The 18,766-nt window shown below is 39.9% G+C and overlaps 1 protein-coding gene across 1 annotated transcript in view; it reads right to left on the bottom strand.

Moving 5' to 3' along the window:
* The window catches only part of F10 (coagulation factor X), a 30,342-nt gene extending 12,116 nt beyond the window's left edge, over window positions 1-18,226 (bottom strand). Inside the window, exons 1-5 of the mRNA XM_072621917.1 lie at window positions 17,975-18,226; window positions 9,672-9,832; window positions 8,623-8,647; window positions 4,892-5,005; window positions 3,101-3,232 (exon numbers count right to left, since the gene is read on the bottom strand). Coding sequence (XP_072478018.1) covers window positions 3,101-3,232; window positions 4,892-5,005; window positions 8,623-8,647; window positions 9,672-9,832; window positions 17,975-18,044 — 502 coding nt within the window. The 5' untranslated portion in view covers window positions 18,045-18,226. The remainder of the gene's footprint in view (window positions 1-3,100; window positions 3,233-4,891; window positions 5,006-8,622; window positions 8,648-9,671; window positions 9,833-17,974) is intronic.
* Between the last annotated feature and the right edge of the window lie 540 nt (window positions 18,227-18,766).

The raw sequence follows: 18,766 nt of genomic DNA on the forward strand, positions 1-18,766 counted from the left end.
TCCAAGTCTTCTCCTTCTCCTGTCTCCTGACTATTTTGAGGATGGTGGCAGAGAGTGGGGGTGGGAGGTATAGAGGAGTCAGGGTAGCAGGGGAGTCAATTATATACACAACTAAAAAGCAGCTTGTTAGGGGAGAAAGAAATAGAAAATGATTTACTTTTTTACTTTTTGAAATGAATAACAGAATAGAAAATTTTTTGAGTAGATACATCAAATAATGAAAATATCCTCACTAAAGTTGTACTCTGATGTCTTGCTATGGAATGGTTCTCTAGAGGTTTGGTTAGCTAAAAATAATAAGAGCTAGCATTTAAATAGCACTTCAAGATTTTGCAAAGTGCTGGACATATGTTATACCATTTGAATCATCCTGTGACTTGTCTTCTTATGGTCCCCATATTATAGATAAGGGAACTGAGGCTAGGAATGGTTAAATGACCAGTGTATACCTGCAATTGGGTGGTACAGTGGACAGAGTGCTGGGTCTAGAGTTAGGAAGACCTGAATTCAAATTCCATCTCAGATACACAGGGTCACACAGCTACTAAGCATCTGAGGAGGAATTTGAAGTCAAGTCTCTCTGACCCCAAATCCAGTTCTCTTACCCCTTGCACCACCTCTTGTCTTGAGTAAATAAAACCAAGCACCAAGTTGGCTGCAAGATTATGATTTTTTTCAGACATAGTGACTTTTAAGGGGGTATGTAGAGTGCTGGTCCTGGAGTCAGGAAACTTATATTCCTGAGTTCGAATCCGGCATCAGACACCTACTAGTTATGTTACTTAGGCAAGTCACTTAATCTTGTTGGCCTCAGTTTCCTCATCTGTCAAATGAGTTGGAGAAGGAAATGGCAAACCACTCCAGTACCTTTGCAAGGAAACCCCAAATGGGGGAGTCCCAAAGAACTGGACACGACTGAAATGACTGAACAAGGACAAAACCACCAGATCATAAAGAGTGCTCCTAAGGACCAAGTCTCAGACCCTTGAAATACCAAAAGGCATCAAGAATATATTCTAGTCCTACATGTCAGCAAAGAGAGGGATGGAGGAAGGAGAAGACAGGTAGAGACACAGACAAGAAGAAGAGGGAGAAGAAGGAGGATGAGGACAGCATTGAAAGGGAAAGGGACATGGAGAGAATTATGAGAAGGAATGAGATCCAGGGCAAGAGGATGTCCCAGATACATACCAGGCTCCCCCAGACCCATACAGAAGCACTGCACTGGGAACAGGTGTTGTCACCCATTATTCAGCTCTAGGTCAAGAAGGATTTCCAGGAAGGATTCGAGCTTTAACCCTCATGTCAAAGGATATTCTATGGGACAGCATGGCTGTGTTCTTCTCCAGAAAGGTAAGGATGCTGCCCAAAACAGTAATGTCATACTCAAATAGAAAGTGAATCACTAAGCCATACATTAGGATCTTTGTCTGTTGCATATTGACTTAGAAAACCACATAAAATATTATTTATGTTCTATTGTATTTTACTTTTTTGTTTACTTATTTTACTTATTTACTTATTTCTCAATTACATTTTAATCTGGGGTTGACTACACTTGGAAGTATTGTATGGGCTGTGTGTTTGACATGTCTGGCCTCAAACAACTTCCCTTGATAAATTGTCATGGATTTATATTTGGGGGGGGGGCGAGGGCAGCAATTTAATAGATGCTACCATATTGAATATCCACAAACTCTAGACTATATAGAACAACATAATGGAGGAGACAAAAATTATGTGGGAACAGGACATGGTTCTTACCACCCCCATTATCTTGTACTAGACTGGTACCAAGGATGTTTTCAGTTAGCCTGAGTTTCTTTTGTATGATGTCTTCCCCCATCATACTGTAAGCTCCTTGAGGGCAGGGACTCTATTTTTTTCTTTTCAATGGCCTGGCCAGGGGTCCCTGGAATCATATTTTCTGTCACCAATAGTTTTTTTCTAATTCCATCCCAGATGCTGCCTTGGCATTTGGGCCAGACTTTATTAATGCCATGCTGTTTCTCTATAGGAATCTCATTACTTGGTGTTACCAGGCCATAGCAACACGGTTCTATCATTAATAAATTAGTTTATACCATCCCTGAACCTGTTTATGTTTCAGTTTGTGCTGTCTTTCAGGAAAACAGTAATTATAATTCTTCCTTACATTTACACAGGATTTCACAAAATGTTTCTTCTCATGGTGTGTCTTTGAGATACACAGACCCTGTGTGTCTTTTTTATAGATGAGGAAATTATCTAAGACAAGCGAAGTGATTTGCCAATATTATGTAAAGTGCCAAGAAATGGCCTCTGGTTCTAGTATTCAGGGATTTAGAGGCAAGTCCACATTCATCCCATTTTCACTCTTCATGATTTTATATTTCTATTTTTTAAGAGACACCATGACTTTGTGGGTTGTGTCAAACTGAGAGTTGAAGCCTGCCTTAGTACTGAACACTTAAACAGGGTAACCCAGGTTCAAATCACTTTATTTCTCTCATTCACAGTGTCCATCCACAAAATGGGGATGCATCGACCTCACAGGTTCAAATGAAAAAGTCTGTAAAATTTCTTACAAATCTTAAAGTGCTACGTGCTGTAGAAGTGAGCCGTTGTAATAAACAAATATCTCATCCAAATCCTCATCTTTCAAAGAACTCACCTCTATCCCCATCCTCAAATCCCTTAATCATTTGAATTGCTTTTTCCTTTGGACATTTATTCCTTGGAACCCTCTATATCCTGCGTAATGTCTTGCCACTTGGATTTAACCTCCTTTAGTTTTATAGCTACTTTAGGAGGCCCATTTATCACACTACCAAACCATGGGAGAATGTTTCTGTCCCTCCCAACTGATAAACATCACCGCTCTATTCTGTTTCCCACCCTCTGCCCCTCTCCTAGCTGGGAGGGGACTCTGAAGCCACTTCAAACCCCTCATTTTCAAGGATGAGGAAATGGACACCAGAGAAGTTAAGTGATCTGCCCAACCACACCCAGGTTCTCTCAACCCAGAGCCCTTTACAATGAACTACACTGTATCTCCACTACCTTGGTTTTCTAGAGAAGACTCCCCGCTGGTGTTTCATAGACCTACACAACTTCCTACCTGTAGGAATACAGGATTTGGAATCATCTCCTAGGGTGTAGCCGCTGGCACAGCTACATATGACGCTGCTCTTTTCTTCCTTGCAGAAATGGTCACACTCTCCATTATCCAAGCTGCAGAGCGTTAGTTTTGCTACCCAAGAGAGAAGCATGTTAGATTTGGTGGAAGTGTCAGCATGGCCCAAACTCAGGTTACTTCAGCATCCTAGGAAAACCATCAACTTTTCCAGAAGGGGGAGCAATCACAGCAGGTTGCCACGTTATGTCCCCAGTTCTGAAAAGTCTACCATCCCAGAAACTTTAATCAGTCAGAAACTCCTCCCTTCCTCTCCCTTTCTTACCCTCCCCCTCCCCCCCCCATCATCATCATCCAAACAACAACAGAATTCTGGTGTGCTGGCTGGAAGACCCACAGGATTGTAAATGTAGAGCTGGAAGAGACCTGGGAGATCAGCTAGATCAACCCCTTTATCTTACAGACAGGGAAACTAAGACTCAGACATATCGTGTGATTTGCCCAAGGCTGCATTGCTGGTAAGTAGCAGAACCCAGACATGAATACAGGTCCTTTCCAGTGTCCTATGCTGATCCTACCCAACTTTACTTCATAACCTTCTACAAAATTTTGTGTTTATTTTGTGCCTTTTGATATTTTGTTTTGTTTCTGCTTATGTGTCTGTTTTGAGGACTTAAACCTAACACTGGAGGTAGTCTGTCTATTAACCAGGAAAGGAGGGGGTTGCATTCCTGGGGCAATATTTGGTTTACTCCAAAAAGGAACTGATCATAAATGTTAGAGTGAATGCAATATGTTTATGGAACCCCTAAATTTATTTTGTGGTTATTTTATATAACCTTGCTCATTGTTTCCCCCCTTAGAATATAAGCTTCTTGAGGGTAGGGATTATTTAATTTTTGACTTGGTATAGCCAGTGCCCAGCAGAGTGCTTAGTAACTGGTATGTACTTCATAAATGATTGCTGGTTGATTAATAATTCTGTCATCTAAAAGTCCTTCCAAAGTCAGACTGTCTCCAAAGAACAAGAAATTATTTGTATACTTTAACAAGACATGCTTGATGCATATAAAACCATGCCCAGATTCCTTATTTTGTTTAATTAGGGACATTCCAAAATCCTTAAAAGTACAGTTATCCTTTTCACATCATGGGGGTTAAGGGGCACCATGCCCCTTTGATCTGAAAAATCCATGTAAAATTTTTTGGCCCTCCCTTCATACGAGAGAAGAAGACTGAATTAGTATGGTATTAAAAGATAAAATATATTGACATTATACAATACTATATATTTTTTAATGCATTTATGAATTTCTAAACTTTTTCTGCGTTGTTTGCTGGCCTTCATCTGCGGCTTCTGCGAAACTCCCCCCAAATTTTCATTTAATTTCTTATGATGACCCTTGACATATCAAAACTGTGATGGGGAAAGGTGCAGTGTGGAAGGGATAGCGATAATCTCTTTCTGTTCTTTAGCAATAGAAATAAACACCAAAATGCATTTTGGATGGAGAGTTTTGGTTTTAGTGACATGTTACCCTCTCCTTCAAGGTCCTACCTCCTCTCCCTTTCTTTCCCTTCTCTCTGTAAGTCTTCTTCACCTTCCTACTCTAGTAGTTCATTAGTACAGATAAAAGAGTTGAATATAATTTGCAAATCTCTAAGGCATAGCATTTAAGGACTTGTGTATTCATCTCTTCTCCTTCATCCCTCTTGTCCACTGCTTGCCCTTAAGATAATACCAGTCTTTAAGGCACTAGGATAAACAGGACTTACCCAGTTCACAGTTTTTGCCTTCATATCCTTCCATGCATATGCAGGTGTATTCCCCAAGGCCATCTTTACAGTTCCCTTGATTCTGGCAAGGCTGGCTTTCACACTGGTCACCATCTGCAAAGGAAAGCCTTGGAAACCAAAGTTTGCAAAAGTTTCCCATCATCTCTAATGGAGAGTCCTTGGCTTTGCTGACAACACCACTTTCAGATAATTCCAGTGACCTTGCTTACTGTTTCCAACAGAGCCCCATCCACTAATTTCTAGGATCAGGACCTTACCTTGTCACATCAGTATTTTCTCTTTGTGTTCTCTCTTATGTGGTATCCCACATTTGGATGTGGGATTGACAATGGGTAGACTATCACTGATCTACCTGACTTGAACTGGGCTCTTCTCTAAGGGAGGTTTGGTGTGGAAACACAGCCTTTCAAAGGCAAAGTTGTTTAGAGGTGGGAAAACTTGTGAAAGGAAAGAAAGGAAGTCAAAAAACATTTATTAAACATCTACTATGTGCCATGGACAGTGCTAAGCACTTTACAAACATTATCTCATTTGATCCCTACAACAAACCTGAGAATTAGGTGCTATTATTACCCCCATTTTACAGCTGAGGAAACTGAGGCAGACAGAGGTCAAGTGACTTGTCCAGGGTCACAAAGTTAATAAATGTCTGAGATAGGATTTGAATTCAACTCTTCTAAATTCCAGGCATAGTATTCTATACATCACCTCACTTAGGCATAAGGGAGTATAGACATCATTGTGTTTTGGCAGTGAATCTCTAGGATTCCTTTGCAGGTAACACTCCACTTTTCAAACAGATCATAAATTATAAGAGCTAGATGGGACCTTTGAGATCATCCAGACCAGTGCCCAGAGAGAGGAACTGAGTTGCCTAAGACCAAACAGTGAGTTAGGAGAAGTATTGGGTGGAATTTAATATAGTGACCTAGAAATGCAGGTCAGAAGACTTTGCTTCCAGTGCTGACTTTGTCACTAATTTGTAATATAATCTTTAACAAGTTACTTAAAATGTAAGTTTCTTGAGGACAGGAACTTTTCCCCCCTTTGTATTTACAGTGCCTCAGAAATAGAAAGGGCTTGATAAATGTTTGTTGATTGACTGATAGCAAGCACAGAAGGACAGACTTTGTCCTGTCACCAACATGGTGGTGCTATAGAACATGATTTCTTCCCTTTCCTCAAGGTGTCAGCCTATTTTGTATATTTGTGTGTATGTTTACACACACACACACACACACACACACACACACACACACAAACACACTGCCCAGAAAACCTCAAATGGGGGCTGGAGAGTGTAAGGGCATGTGCTTTTTTGCAGTGTTCTCCTGGGACGGTTTGGGACCCAGGGGTGGAATTGCCTATGATGGGTGGGGGAAAGTGCCATGTACCTCCAAGGACCCCACCCTGATCCCACCCTGATGGCTTTGTTGCCCAGCTGCTCTTCAGGACTTGAAGGGGAGGGGGGCTGGAGCATTGTTAAGACTGACACTTGACTCATCAGAGCCTACACCTGAGAGTTCCTGCTACAGCAGGGTGGGGAGGACACACTGCTAAGAGGACTTTATTTGAACATTTTCTTTTGGATTGAGGAAGAAAGAGTTGGTTGCTCACTCCCCAAAGATTCACCCCCAAAGGATGATGTTATGTTATGTATTCTGCAAATGTATTCTGTAAAATTCATGATGTGTTTATTTTGTGGGAACTATGTTATATTTACTTAGGAAATGTTAATACCTCTATATGTTCCAGGATCCACGGCCATTTAGATTGTAAGGCCAAGGATCCTGGAAGAGAGGAGTATAAGGGCAAGCCATGTAGGATGTTTAGCTGTTTTTGTTTTAGTATAAAGTGCCTCTGATTGAATAATGTGATGAAAGAAGATCTTCCCCATCTATTAATGGACCTGGGAAGATTTGTAGGAAGGCCCACACCTTTTGTAAATGAGGCACTGGTTCTCAAGGGTTGCGATTTCCTCTGGCTCAAAAAAATATATAAAGACTCTGAGGTGTGGTTTTACTCTGGGGCTTAGTCTTTGGAAGAAGCTTTGTGTGCCAGATGAGACCCTGGGAAGCTGCTACGCAGCCCTCCAGCTTTGAAAACCCAGATGTTGGTGTTTCCCTCTCTTGTAACTGTATGGTCCAGCAGTTGCATCTGTCTGCTGTATTGTGATATATGTATTGCATACTGTCAAATAGTTTAGAAGTGCTGTCTGTTGATTTAGATTTTTCTGTATTTTCTCTGAAGTTCAGGGTGCTTTTTCCCCTGAACTAACTGAATGATACATGTGCTTGATTAAAGTGATTGTTGACCCCTCAAAAGTTGCCTTTCCTTTTATAAATGCAGATCTGAGAACCTGTGATAGCAGGCCTCCCTTGTAGGTTGGGGTGCTTACTGATGCAGAGGGGTTGGACACGACTGAAACAACTGAATAACAACATAAATACAGATAGAGGCAGATAAATGGCTGAGTGGATAGAATGCTGGGCCTGCCATCAGGAAGACTTAAATTCATATCTAGCCTCAGACACTTACTAGCTTTGTGACCTTGGGCAAGTCACTTAACCTCTTTTTGCCTTAATCCACTGCAGAAAATAATGGCAAACCACTCCAGTATCCTTGCCAAGAACATCCCATAGACAGTGTTGACATGCTACGTATGGTCCACAAGGCCACAAAGAAACGGTCACGACTGAATGACTGAACTACCAATATGCATATACATGTTACTGGTCAGTAGTTTCAGCTGTGTCCAACTCTTTGTGACCCCATTTGGAGCTTTCTTGGCAAAGATACTGGAGTGGTTGGACAGTTCCTTCTTCAGCTCATTTTACAGATAAAGGAATTTAAGCAAACTGGGTTAAGCGACTTGCCCAAGGTCACTCAGCTAGTGAATAGTGTGAGAGGTCAAATTTGAACTCACAAAGATAAATCTTTTTGGTTTCATGTCCATTGTTCTATCCCCTGTGCCACCTAGCTGCCCACACATATACATATATGCTTATATGTACACATATGCTTATAGTCAACAGTTTTCTTTTTTACTTGCAGTACAAGAGAGATCCACAAAGGGAGATATCTCTGAGTACAAACTCAACTTGATTTTTAACAGAACTTCCTTTATACAGTGGGAAAAAATAAAGGAAATGCTCATTTGCTTGGCTATATTAATAAGGTATTTTACAAAAACAAACCATTTTATTAATAGGACCCAGGAATATATGGGAGCAAAAATATTCTCATTGTTAAGAAACGTCAAAAATTCATGGGTATAAAAATATTCTTATCATTAAAAAGTTTCTGCTTTAAGGAAACACAGGTGATATATAATTCAAACAATTAAAGCAGTGTATAGATAATGTATAGTAAGCCGTCAATTAAAGCAAGGTAGAGACGTAGTGTCCCAAAAGTCTTGGTGCAATCTTATCTTTTAATAGCTTACATAACTATTTAAAAACTGCATTAAGACTTTGGGGATGGTCTAAATGGTATAGGTGATTAACTATTGTTAAGAAATATCTGTTTAATAGGATACTGAGCAGAGGGTGTTCTTCACAGATAAACATAGTTTTGCTTTTCCTTCAAACTAAGGCTGAGTAGTAATTGCTTGAAAACAAAATGGGGTTCCTTTGGTTTCATTCCTACATAGGTACGTATATATTTTCATCTATTTCACATGTAAGGATAAGATATAAAATGCAACTTACCTTTGTATTTATTCCAGAATTCCATCTGAGGAGGAAAAACAGATTTAAACAGTTTGATTAGAAAAGCACAGACTATCATACATTTCATCCAATGAAGGGAAGATCCAGTTGGAGGATTAGGACAAGCTGAAAGTGAGATTTTCTTTCCTATAATTTCTCAAGTTGACTTTCCCAAATGACAGTGAGTGAATGAAAAATGGAAAATCATCCCTCCTTCTATGAATGCAGAGAGAGTGTCACAATCATTGGCATGATATTTGGAAATCTGTCTTTAATCTTTCTTGAAAATAGAAAAGTTAACAAGGAAGTTGTATTATAACCTCTCTGAGGGCAGAGGCTTACCTGTCTCTTATCTTGTCTAGCACCCAATCAATGTATTGAATATAGGAGACGCTCAGTACATGTTCAATGAATGTTAAATGAACCTGTATCTCAATTATACTACCCTATTGATCAATCAACAAGAAATGAATGCAATTGTAAATGTGTAGTATTTTTGCTACATCTTATGATCTGGTCCTAATCCTTTCATTTTACAGATGAGAAAACCGAGACCCAGACAGAGGAAGTGATTTATCCAAGGTCACAGAGCTGGTAAAAGACAGAGCTGCGACTAAGAATCAGGTCCCCACTCTAAAGACACCGTTCTTCCCACCACACTTTTGATACTGAGTAAAGCAGCTTTGGGACAGTTTATAGAATGTCAGGTCTATTCATCTTCCTGAGTTCAGATCCATCCTCTGACACTTATTAGCTAGGTGACTCTGGGCAAGTCACTTAAGTTTGTTGGTCTATTATCTCATCTGTAACATGAGCTGGAGAAGGAAATGACAAACCACTCCGGTCACTTTGCTAAGAAAACTCCAGATGGGGCCATGAACAGTGAGACGTGACTGTAAATAACTGAATAACAAAAACAAAAATTAGATGAGTATGAGAAGGGGCCAAACAAGCCTCTCCCACAATTTTAGTGTACTGAAAAATCTCTTAGATGGAACATGAAACTAGTTAATCCTTCAATTAATTTAGTTAAACTCATTCATCTTTACCGTTTTTTCTTGGTCTTCAAAGACTTCTCTGGCTTCTTCGTAAGAACAAGTTTCTTCAAGACATTCTCTCTCAAGGTTTCCTTGTTTTACCTCTTCAAATAATGTATTAGCCCTCCGAGTCCTCTTCAGGACGTTGTTGGCCTTTTCTTGATTTAGAAAAACTAGAAGATAATTAGCGACGCACAGTTAGTTGAATGAGATCCATTCAGTTCAAATCTCTTCCTGAGTCTATTGAAGATAGCATGCTCTCCAAAGTCACAGAGATATGGCACCCTCCTTTCTCCTTTGGAAACTCAATAAAGGGTTATGGTTAAGATTGTGGAGGGAGTCCATGTGGAGAGGTCCTGAAGGTAATTCAAAATATTGACCTGGAGGTCAAATGGGAAGGCACAGAGGAAGTCAGATTCAGGCTAAAAACCCCTCTTCAGGAATAATCCTAATAGAGGCAAAAGATGAAGTCATGAAACTGAATGAGTTTCATCTCATGGTTTTTCTCCATGACTATCCAACAGCCTGGTCTCAGACTCTTGGGTTGGAGAACTGAGCTGAGCTCAGGCAGTTAGTAAGCACAGAGCTATGTGCTGGGGTTAATAGTAATAGCTAGCGTTTATGTGTTTCTTGCTATGTCCCAGGCACTGTGATAAGTATCTCATTGGACTCTTATAAGTGAGGTAGGTGAAATTATTGTCCCCATTTTACAATTGAGGAAACTGAGGCAAATAGAGATTAAATGACTTGCCCAGAGTCATACAACTAGTAAATGCTTGAGGCTGGGTTTGAACACAGGTCTTCCTAACTCAAGGCCCAGCACTCTATTCACTGAGCCACTGTATTACTTCATAATAGTTCATATAGTCAATATAAAATGAACTCTGTTCTGCAACTGACTTGTCTAAAGATCTGACTTGGCACAACAGTTTCATTTATGGTAATTTTCCAAGACTAAATCAAATCTATCTATAGTATTAACACTACTCTGACCCAGGTGTTAATGGTGGGTGATGTGATCTTGACATGGCCGGGGGTCCTTCCTTTCTGAAATTCTTTTCTCCTTTCTCTGTCATGACACTTCAATTCACTTTCTCTTTCTGGGTCTCAGTTTCCTCATCTGTAAAGTGAGCAAATTCAATGATGTAATTGTTAAGGTTCCTTCCTTTCTTACTTCTCTGGTTGCTCCTTTTCTGGCTCAGTTCACTGGCTCTTCCTTCTCTTAATATTTCCTAAATGTGGCCATTCCCCTAGATAAACCATTGGCCTTCTTTCTCTGCTCTGTCTCCTTTAGAAAGCTCATCCAGTTTTATGGCTTCTTGTATTGCCTCTGTGAGGATGATCCTTAGACAGGGATGTTTAGCCTGAATATGACTTCCCATGTGCCTTCTCACATGACCTTCAGTTCCATATTCTGAATTACCTTCAGGACACCTCTACTTGGATTCTCTTCATCATCTTAAAACTGTTTAAGTTAAAAACTGAATTTATCTTCCCATCTGATTTGACTGCTACATTGCGGTCAGTTATCATTCTGCAAGACTCTGAGATGCAAAAATGTAGTGTATATACTTGTAATATATAATTCTTGCTTTGTAATATCACCTAGATTCAGTCTTTCCTGTCTCTTCTCACTGTGGTTATTCTATGTATCCTCATTACCTCATGCTTGAATTACCCATAAATTATTTTATTCCATAAATTATTTCCTTTTCTTTGTTACTCCATAAATTATTTTATTTTGTTTGTTGTCTTGGTAAATTCTTTTCTTTTTTGTAAGAAACAAATAAATAATTTATTGTGTTTGCTGTCTCCATGAATTATTTTATTTTATTTTCACATTCTTCAATAAATTATTTCATTCACTCTGTTCACTATCCCCATAAATGAATTTATTTTGTTTTTTGTTCCATAAATTATTTTAGTTGTTTTAAAGTATCTTTGGATAGTATTTATATGCACATGTCAAACTCATGTTCTCATGTTTTACTATTGTCAAATAAAGATAAAATTTTGGTATGAATCATTATACAATAATAATACCTGCAAGATTTTTGGAACAAATATTTTACTTTTGTTCAAATAACATTTATAATCACAGAGATTCCTTTCTCTTCTTTTCTCTTCTCATTGAGGGTTGTCCTTTTCTAAGTCATTACCAGCTCATGCTATGATACTCCCCTAACAGTTCTCCCAGATGCTAGGGTCTTCGGTGACTCCAAATTTTCTGCCAGATTGTTGGGTCCAGACCAGTGATTTAACTTATGTGGGGGAACACCTGGTGCGGAAACACTCCACTAATGTAGATTAGTACCCTCTCCATAATTTGTATTGTCAGAGAGTTTCTAGGGTCCCTTAGAGTTTAAGTAACTTGACCATGATTAGTGCGTGTCAGATGCCTGGCTTGAACATAAGTCTTCCTGTCTTCCTGGCAGGCTTGCTTTCTAAGCTACCTTTCTAGCTACTACTCCATGCTGCTTTTTAATTTTCCTGAACACCTCTTCTATCACATGTTTTATAAAAAACCTACACAACTGGTTTTATTTGTCTGTAGGATCAAGTCAATATGCACAAGGCTCTCCACAGTTCAGTTACAGTTTACCCTTTTTGTGTTACCTGCTACTGATCCCGGATGTGTATTTCCTGTCCCAGTGAGACCTGTCCCCAGTTCATTGACTATACCAGTCATGCTCAGCACCAGTTCTCATTTCTAGCTCTCTGCTGTTGCTCACGTTGTCACATCTACCTTGGAAAGTTTCTTCTCTCCCTCCACTTATAACATAGAACTTTTTAGAGGTAGCAAAGCCCTTTCCTTATAATGACCTTGTGAAGAAGGATCATCCACCCTATTTTCCACATGAGGAGACCGAAGCTAAGTGATGAAAGAAAGAGAAGGGAAGTGATTTGTCCAAGGTGATGGCAAAGCTGGCATAGAAATACAAACATATTGTTATTTTCCAATGACTGCCTCTGACCATCCTCTCCACCAAGTGGTGCCAAGGTAAACCCTCTCTTAACACAATTAAGCACAATAAAATCAAATAAATTCTACCTGCAAAAATTCATGCCTCTAAAACAATTTGGAACTATGCTCCAAAAGTTACTACACTAAACCCTTTAACTCAGCAATACTACTACAAGGTGTAGTAAGATCAAAAGATCACAAAAAGAGAAAAAAGGACTTTTGTACAAAAATATTTCTTGTAGCTCTTTTTATAGTAATAACCCCCCTGCAAACTAAGGGAAGGGATGCCCATCAGTTAGGGAGTGACTGAACAAATGAATATCATAGAATATTATTGTGCCATAAGAAATGATGAAAGGGGAAATTTGAAGATAGGCAGAAACTTGAGCAGAAGGAAGTGAGAAGAACCAGGACAATTTTACTATAACAACAGCATTGTAAAAATGACATGTTTTGAAGACTTGAGAACTCTATAGACCCAATGACCTGCCAGGATTTCAGAGGACCAGTGATATACAATGCTACCCACCACCTGGCAGAGAGGGGATGGACCCAGTGGGCAGAATATTATTGTTGTTTAGTCATTTTAAGCATCTACACCACTTGGGGTTTTCTTGGCAAAGATGCTAGAGTGATTTTTCATTTCCTTCTCCAGTTCATTTTACAGATGGGGCAACTGACGCAGATAGGGTTAAATGACTTGTCCAGGGTCACACAGCTAGTGAGTATCTGAGATCACATTTGAACTCAGGTCTTTCTGACTTCATTCCCAGAACTCTATCTATCCTAACATGCAGACCAAAATACACAAAAACTTTCGGACATGGCCAATGTCTGAAATTTATTTCACTTGACTATGTACGTTTGTTATAAGAATTTTCTTTTACTTTTACTTTTTTCCCTTTTCAGTGGCAGGGTAAGGTAGGAAGGAAAGAAAACAAACGTATGTTAATGAAAAAACTTATGTCACATTCCATACCTGTAGTTTACCACTTCTTTCCAGAAGGCAGGAGACATGCTTCTCCATTAGCTTTCTGAAGTCGGGCTTGGCTACTGCATTGATTCGAGTTCTGATGTCTTTCAATGTGACTTTCCTTTACATTATTGTGATAATTATGTAGATTGTTTTCCTGTTTCTGCTTACCTCACTCTGTGTCATTTCATGCAGTTCTTTCCCCAAGTTTCTCTGAATTCTCTATATTTGTCATTTGGAACAATATTCCAAAAAATTCACATATTACAATCTGTCTCACCATTCATAATGAATGGGCACTCACTTGGTTTCCAGTTCTTTATTGTTACAAAAATTGTTACTATAAATATTTGGTATTTATAGAACCTTCTCTCTGTCTTTGATCTCTTTGAATCATAGGCCCAGAATCACTGGGCTAACTTAATGATTTTCTTTGGTTTAATCAAAATTGTGAAACCTAGATCATCTGGCTCCAAGCTGGTCCTGTTTCCCCACTTCTCACCTGTCCTTATCCTGGATATATCCTTCAAGGTCAATGCCATTCTATTTTCTCCACAAAGCCCCTCTGATCACTTTTACTCCTATTTATTCTGTGCTGATGTTTCCTCTTCTAACTTTGTATGATACAATAAATGTGTATTGAATGGAACTGAATTATCAGGCAGGAGGAGAAGATATCCATGATTTTCAACATCATCATGCAGGTGGTGATGCCTATACAAACTGGGAAGCAGAGCTGTCCTCAACCAGATGCAGGTTGAGGGTGCTTGGAGTTGAGAAGACCTGAGTTCAAGTTCAGCCTCAAATGTTAGTTATGAGACAGAGTAGCAGCCTCGAAGGACATTCCTTTTCTTTTAATTCAATTGGATTAATCTTATTTCCTGAGCACCTACTATGTGCTCAGTGCTATGCTCACTCTAGCATCTTTGCCAAGAAAACCCCAAGTGGTGTAGATGCTTAAAATGACTAAACAACAATAATATTCTGCCCACTGGGTCCATCCCCTCTCTGCCAGGTGGTGGGTAGCATTGTATATCACTGGTCCTCTGAAATCCTGGCAGGTCATTGGGTCTATAGAGTTCTCAAGTCTTCAAAACATGTCATTTTTACAATGCTGTTGTTATAGTAAAATTGTCCTGGTTCTTCTCACTTCCTTCTGCTCAAGTTTCTGCCTATCTTCAAATTTCCCCTTTCATCATTTCTTATGGCACAATAATATTCTATGATATTCATTTGTTCAGTCACTCCCTAACTGATGGGCATCCCTTCCCTTAGTTTGCAGGGGGGTTATTACTATAAAAAGAGCTACAAGAAATATTTTTGTACAAAAGTCCTTTTTTCTCTTTTTGTGATCTTTTGATCTTACTACACCTTGTAGTAGTATTGCTGAGTTAAAGGGTTTAGTGTAGTAACTTTTGGAGCATAGTTCCAAATTGTTTTAGAGGCATGAATTTTTGCAGGTAGAATTTATTTGATTTTATTGTGCTTAATTGTGTTAAGAGAGGGTTTACCTTGGCACCACTTGGTGGAGAGGATGGTCAGAGGCAGTCATTGGAAAATAACAATATGTTTGTATTTCTATGCCAGCTTTGCCATCACCTTGGACAAATCACTTCCCTTCTCTTTCTTTCATCACTTAGCTTCGGTCTCCTCATGTGGAAAATAGGGTGGATGATCCTTCTTCACAAGGTCATTATAAGGAAAGGGCTTTGCTACCTCTAAAAAGTTCTATGTTATAAGTGGAGGGAGAGAAGAAACTTTCCAAGGTAGATGTGACAACGTGAGCAACAGCAGAGAGCTAGAAATGAGAACTGGTGCTGAGCATGACTGGTATAGTCAATGAACTGGGGACCAGTCTCACTGGGACAGGAAATACACATCCGGGATCAGTAGCAGGTAACACAAAAAGGGTAAACTGTAACTGAACTGTGGGGAGCCTTGTGCATATTGATTTGATCCTACAGACAAATAAAACTAGTTGTGTAGGTTTTTTATAAAACATGTGATAGAAGAGGTGTTTAGGAAAATTAAAAATTACATATTTGTGATACACTACCTGCCCTCAAAATGCTTACAGTTTTATTGGGAAGACCACATTTACACTCAGGGAATGGTTTGGGAGCTGTGCTAGATAACCTACAAGTAAGTGCTCATTTGAATGTAAGTAAGTACCAAAATGCATTACCGACAGTAAGGGCTGTGCATGGTGATAATGACTCACCTTTGTACAACACTTATTCACCAAGTGCTTTTCTCACATCATTGTGTGTTAAGTATTACAAGGATTATTCCCCCTTTAACAGAGAAAATGAAATTAAGTGTTTGGCCCAGATAGTCGGTGTTGGATGTGGGAGTTCAACCCTGGCTGCACGACTTTGTTACATAAAGTTATCTGTATCTTAAGGTTAAAAAGATTAGAGTTCAATATTGAATTAGGGTTCACTTGTGCGATGTCAGGTAAATTACTTAAACTTTATGGGCCTCAGTTTCCTTATCTACAAGGAGAGAGAGCTAGACTAGATGATATTCTGAAGTCTCTTCCAGTTCTAAATCAATCATCCTAAAAGTGGGGGTAGGATCTGATTTGGTGAAAGGAAGGACAATCCAGGTGGTAACATCCTTGTCTGAAATTCACATGAAAGTGTGAATGTGAATGGTATGTTCTGACCAATGTGGTTGGAATGGAGAGCATATATTATGAAGTATAATGAAAGATAAGATTGGGTAAGGTAAAGATTCTTGAATACTAGAATAACAAATTTATCTAAGAGGTGGTAGGGAGTTATGGTAGGTTTTTGGGCAGAGTACATAACGTGAAGAAATGGTGTTTCAGGAAGATGTCCCTGGGGGTTGTGTGCAAGAAGGAAGGAAGGTGAATTATTTGTAAAGTGAAAATGTATTGCCATAGATCTTAGGTAGATACCTTGTTTTGATGCCTTGTATTTACCAACAGTTCATGGTTGAATTGTTTAGTGCAAAAAACACTTGTAGTTAGAAGAAATGGGTTTATGTCCCATATCTATCACTTATTAGCTGCATGACACAGTAGGAGTCACTTAAACTTTTAGTCTCAGTTTCCTTATTTGGGAGATAGTAGCTGCTCCGCCCACTTCACAGGATTGTTATAACAATCAAATGGGATGATTGGTTTGTAAGTGTTTTGTGAAATGTAAGGAATTCTTTCCATTTTTTAATTTTTTCATTCTTTTCTTCTCTAAAGACTTTTTTGCAACCCATTATGTGGGTTGCTGGCACCCCAGGCACTATCTTTATCGCTCCCTATTTAACACGTGGATTAATGCCCATTTTGCTAGCTCTGTTTGCCATGTATCATTATTTTTACTGTTAATAGGTTCTCATAATTATATCTCACTCCCAGTTTTGTATCCTTTGGTTCCCTTTCATGGAACATTTTGTTAGTCAGTTCTACTTATTTTCTGTTCATTTTTGACCCCTTTCATTCATTTTGATGGAAACAAAACCAAACTCCCTTATATTTTCATTTCAGACATATACAGTCCCCCGTTCCCCCTGGTTCCTTGCATTTCTCTGGGTTTTCCCCTTTCATGAGTTCTCTCCTGTCAGGTCTCCTTCCTGGGAGGTGAGCTCCCTATCAGGCTCAGAGAGAGCAGCTTCTCCTTCTGTTTAGGATCGAAGACCAAAAGCTACAAGAAAACTCAGGGGCGGATCCCCTTATTTTATAGAAGAGGAAACCAGGGTACAGAGAGGCTACTCGACGTGCCAGGTCGTCCGGGAGCTGGGATTTGACCCCAACTCCTGACTCCAAAACCAGCCTCCTTCCCACCTTGCCCACTGCAGATCCTGACTGAGCCAGTCTCCTTCCTTTGTCTGCTGCTTCTCTAGTGGTTCCTCTCCATCTGTCATCCTCTCCCTCCCTACCGCCCGCTTCTGTTTCTCATCAAAATCTTGGCAGAAACAGGAAAGACTTTTTCTCAATTCCTAATAGTCAAAACAGGGTTATTATTCTCACACGACATTCAGAAATAGGATAGTAGAGTGATAAATTCACTACTGGAAGGAACCTCAAAGATCATCTGGTCCGAATCCTTTCTCTTTACATATGAGTAAACTGAGGTCTAGAAAGAATTGGCTTGACCAAGATCAGAAAGACAGTAAGTAACAGAGGCAGGATGCAGATCCAGGTCCGATAGTTCCAGATCTAGCCCTATTACCACTGTTAGAGAATCAGCCACACTGCCTCAGATCAGAAAGGGGGTAAAACGTAGGGTACAGGGCTCCAAAGCTTTCTAGAGGATTCCCACTCCCCTATCTGCCTCCTCTGGGGAGAGGTCCATCCTCATCTCCAATGAAGCTACCTGGGGGCAAAAATAGAAATGCCAAAGGGCAGAATCCTACCAGTTTCCCCGAAGTGCAGGAGGCCTGACAGGGAGGTGCCAAGCAGGAGGAGGAACCACCAGCTTGCCATGCTCTTTGGCCTGAGAAGAGAGCGGTGTTCTGCCTCCGCTTCTGCCTCTGCCTCTGCCTCTGCCTCTACCACTGCTGCTGCTGCTGCTTGCAGGGCTGACAGGGGCAAGGTTCAGCTCACACTGGGCTTCCCTGGCTCGTTCTGTTGCCCTTCTACTTATTATCACAAATAGGATGAAGCATCTGATTGGCCAATGGGGCTTCCTGGTGAAGTCAGGCAGGCAGGGCCAGATGAAAAGAGAGGGTGGAGGAAGACCGCAGGTCCTTGCTGATTTCCTCATCTGTCCTATGGAAAGGAGGGAGGTTGTGTCTCCTAAGATGACTTCCTAAGATTCCTTCTAGCTCTGGTATCTTACATCTGTCTGCTCCTTGTCTACCTTACCATGATGCCAAAGGAGAAGCTGTTTCAGAACCATAGGAAAGTCTTGACAGTACTGATCAACTAGCATTTATTAAATGCCTATTAAGTCTATTAAGTGCTAGATATCATCGGTACAAAGACAAATAGGAAGCATCCCCTGCCCTCAAGGAGCTTAATTCTATTGGAGAAACAACATGCCTAAGCACATGCACTTTATATGTACATATGCCTTCATGTGTGTATATAAATATACCAGTTCTTCATTTGGCTCAGGGCAGCTAGGTGTTGAAATGGATAAAGAGCTGGGTCTGCAGTCTGGAAGACTCATCTTCCCAAGTTCAAATCCAGCCTCAGATACCAAT

This window comes from Notamacropus eugenii, chromosome 6, assembly GCF_028372415.1.
Source record: "Notamacropus eugenii isolate mMacEug1 chromosome 6, mMacEug1.pri_v2, whole genome shotgun sequence".
Classification (NCBI taxonomy): Eukaryota; Metazoa; Chordata; class Mammalia; order Diprotodontia; family Macropodidae; genus Notamacropus; species Notamacropus eugenii.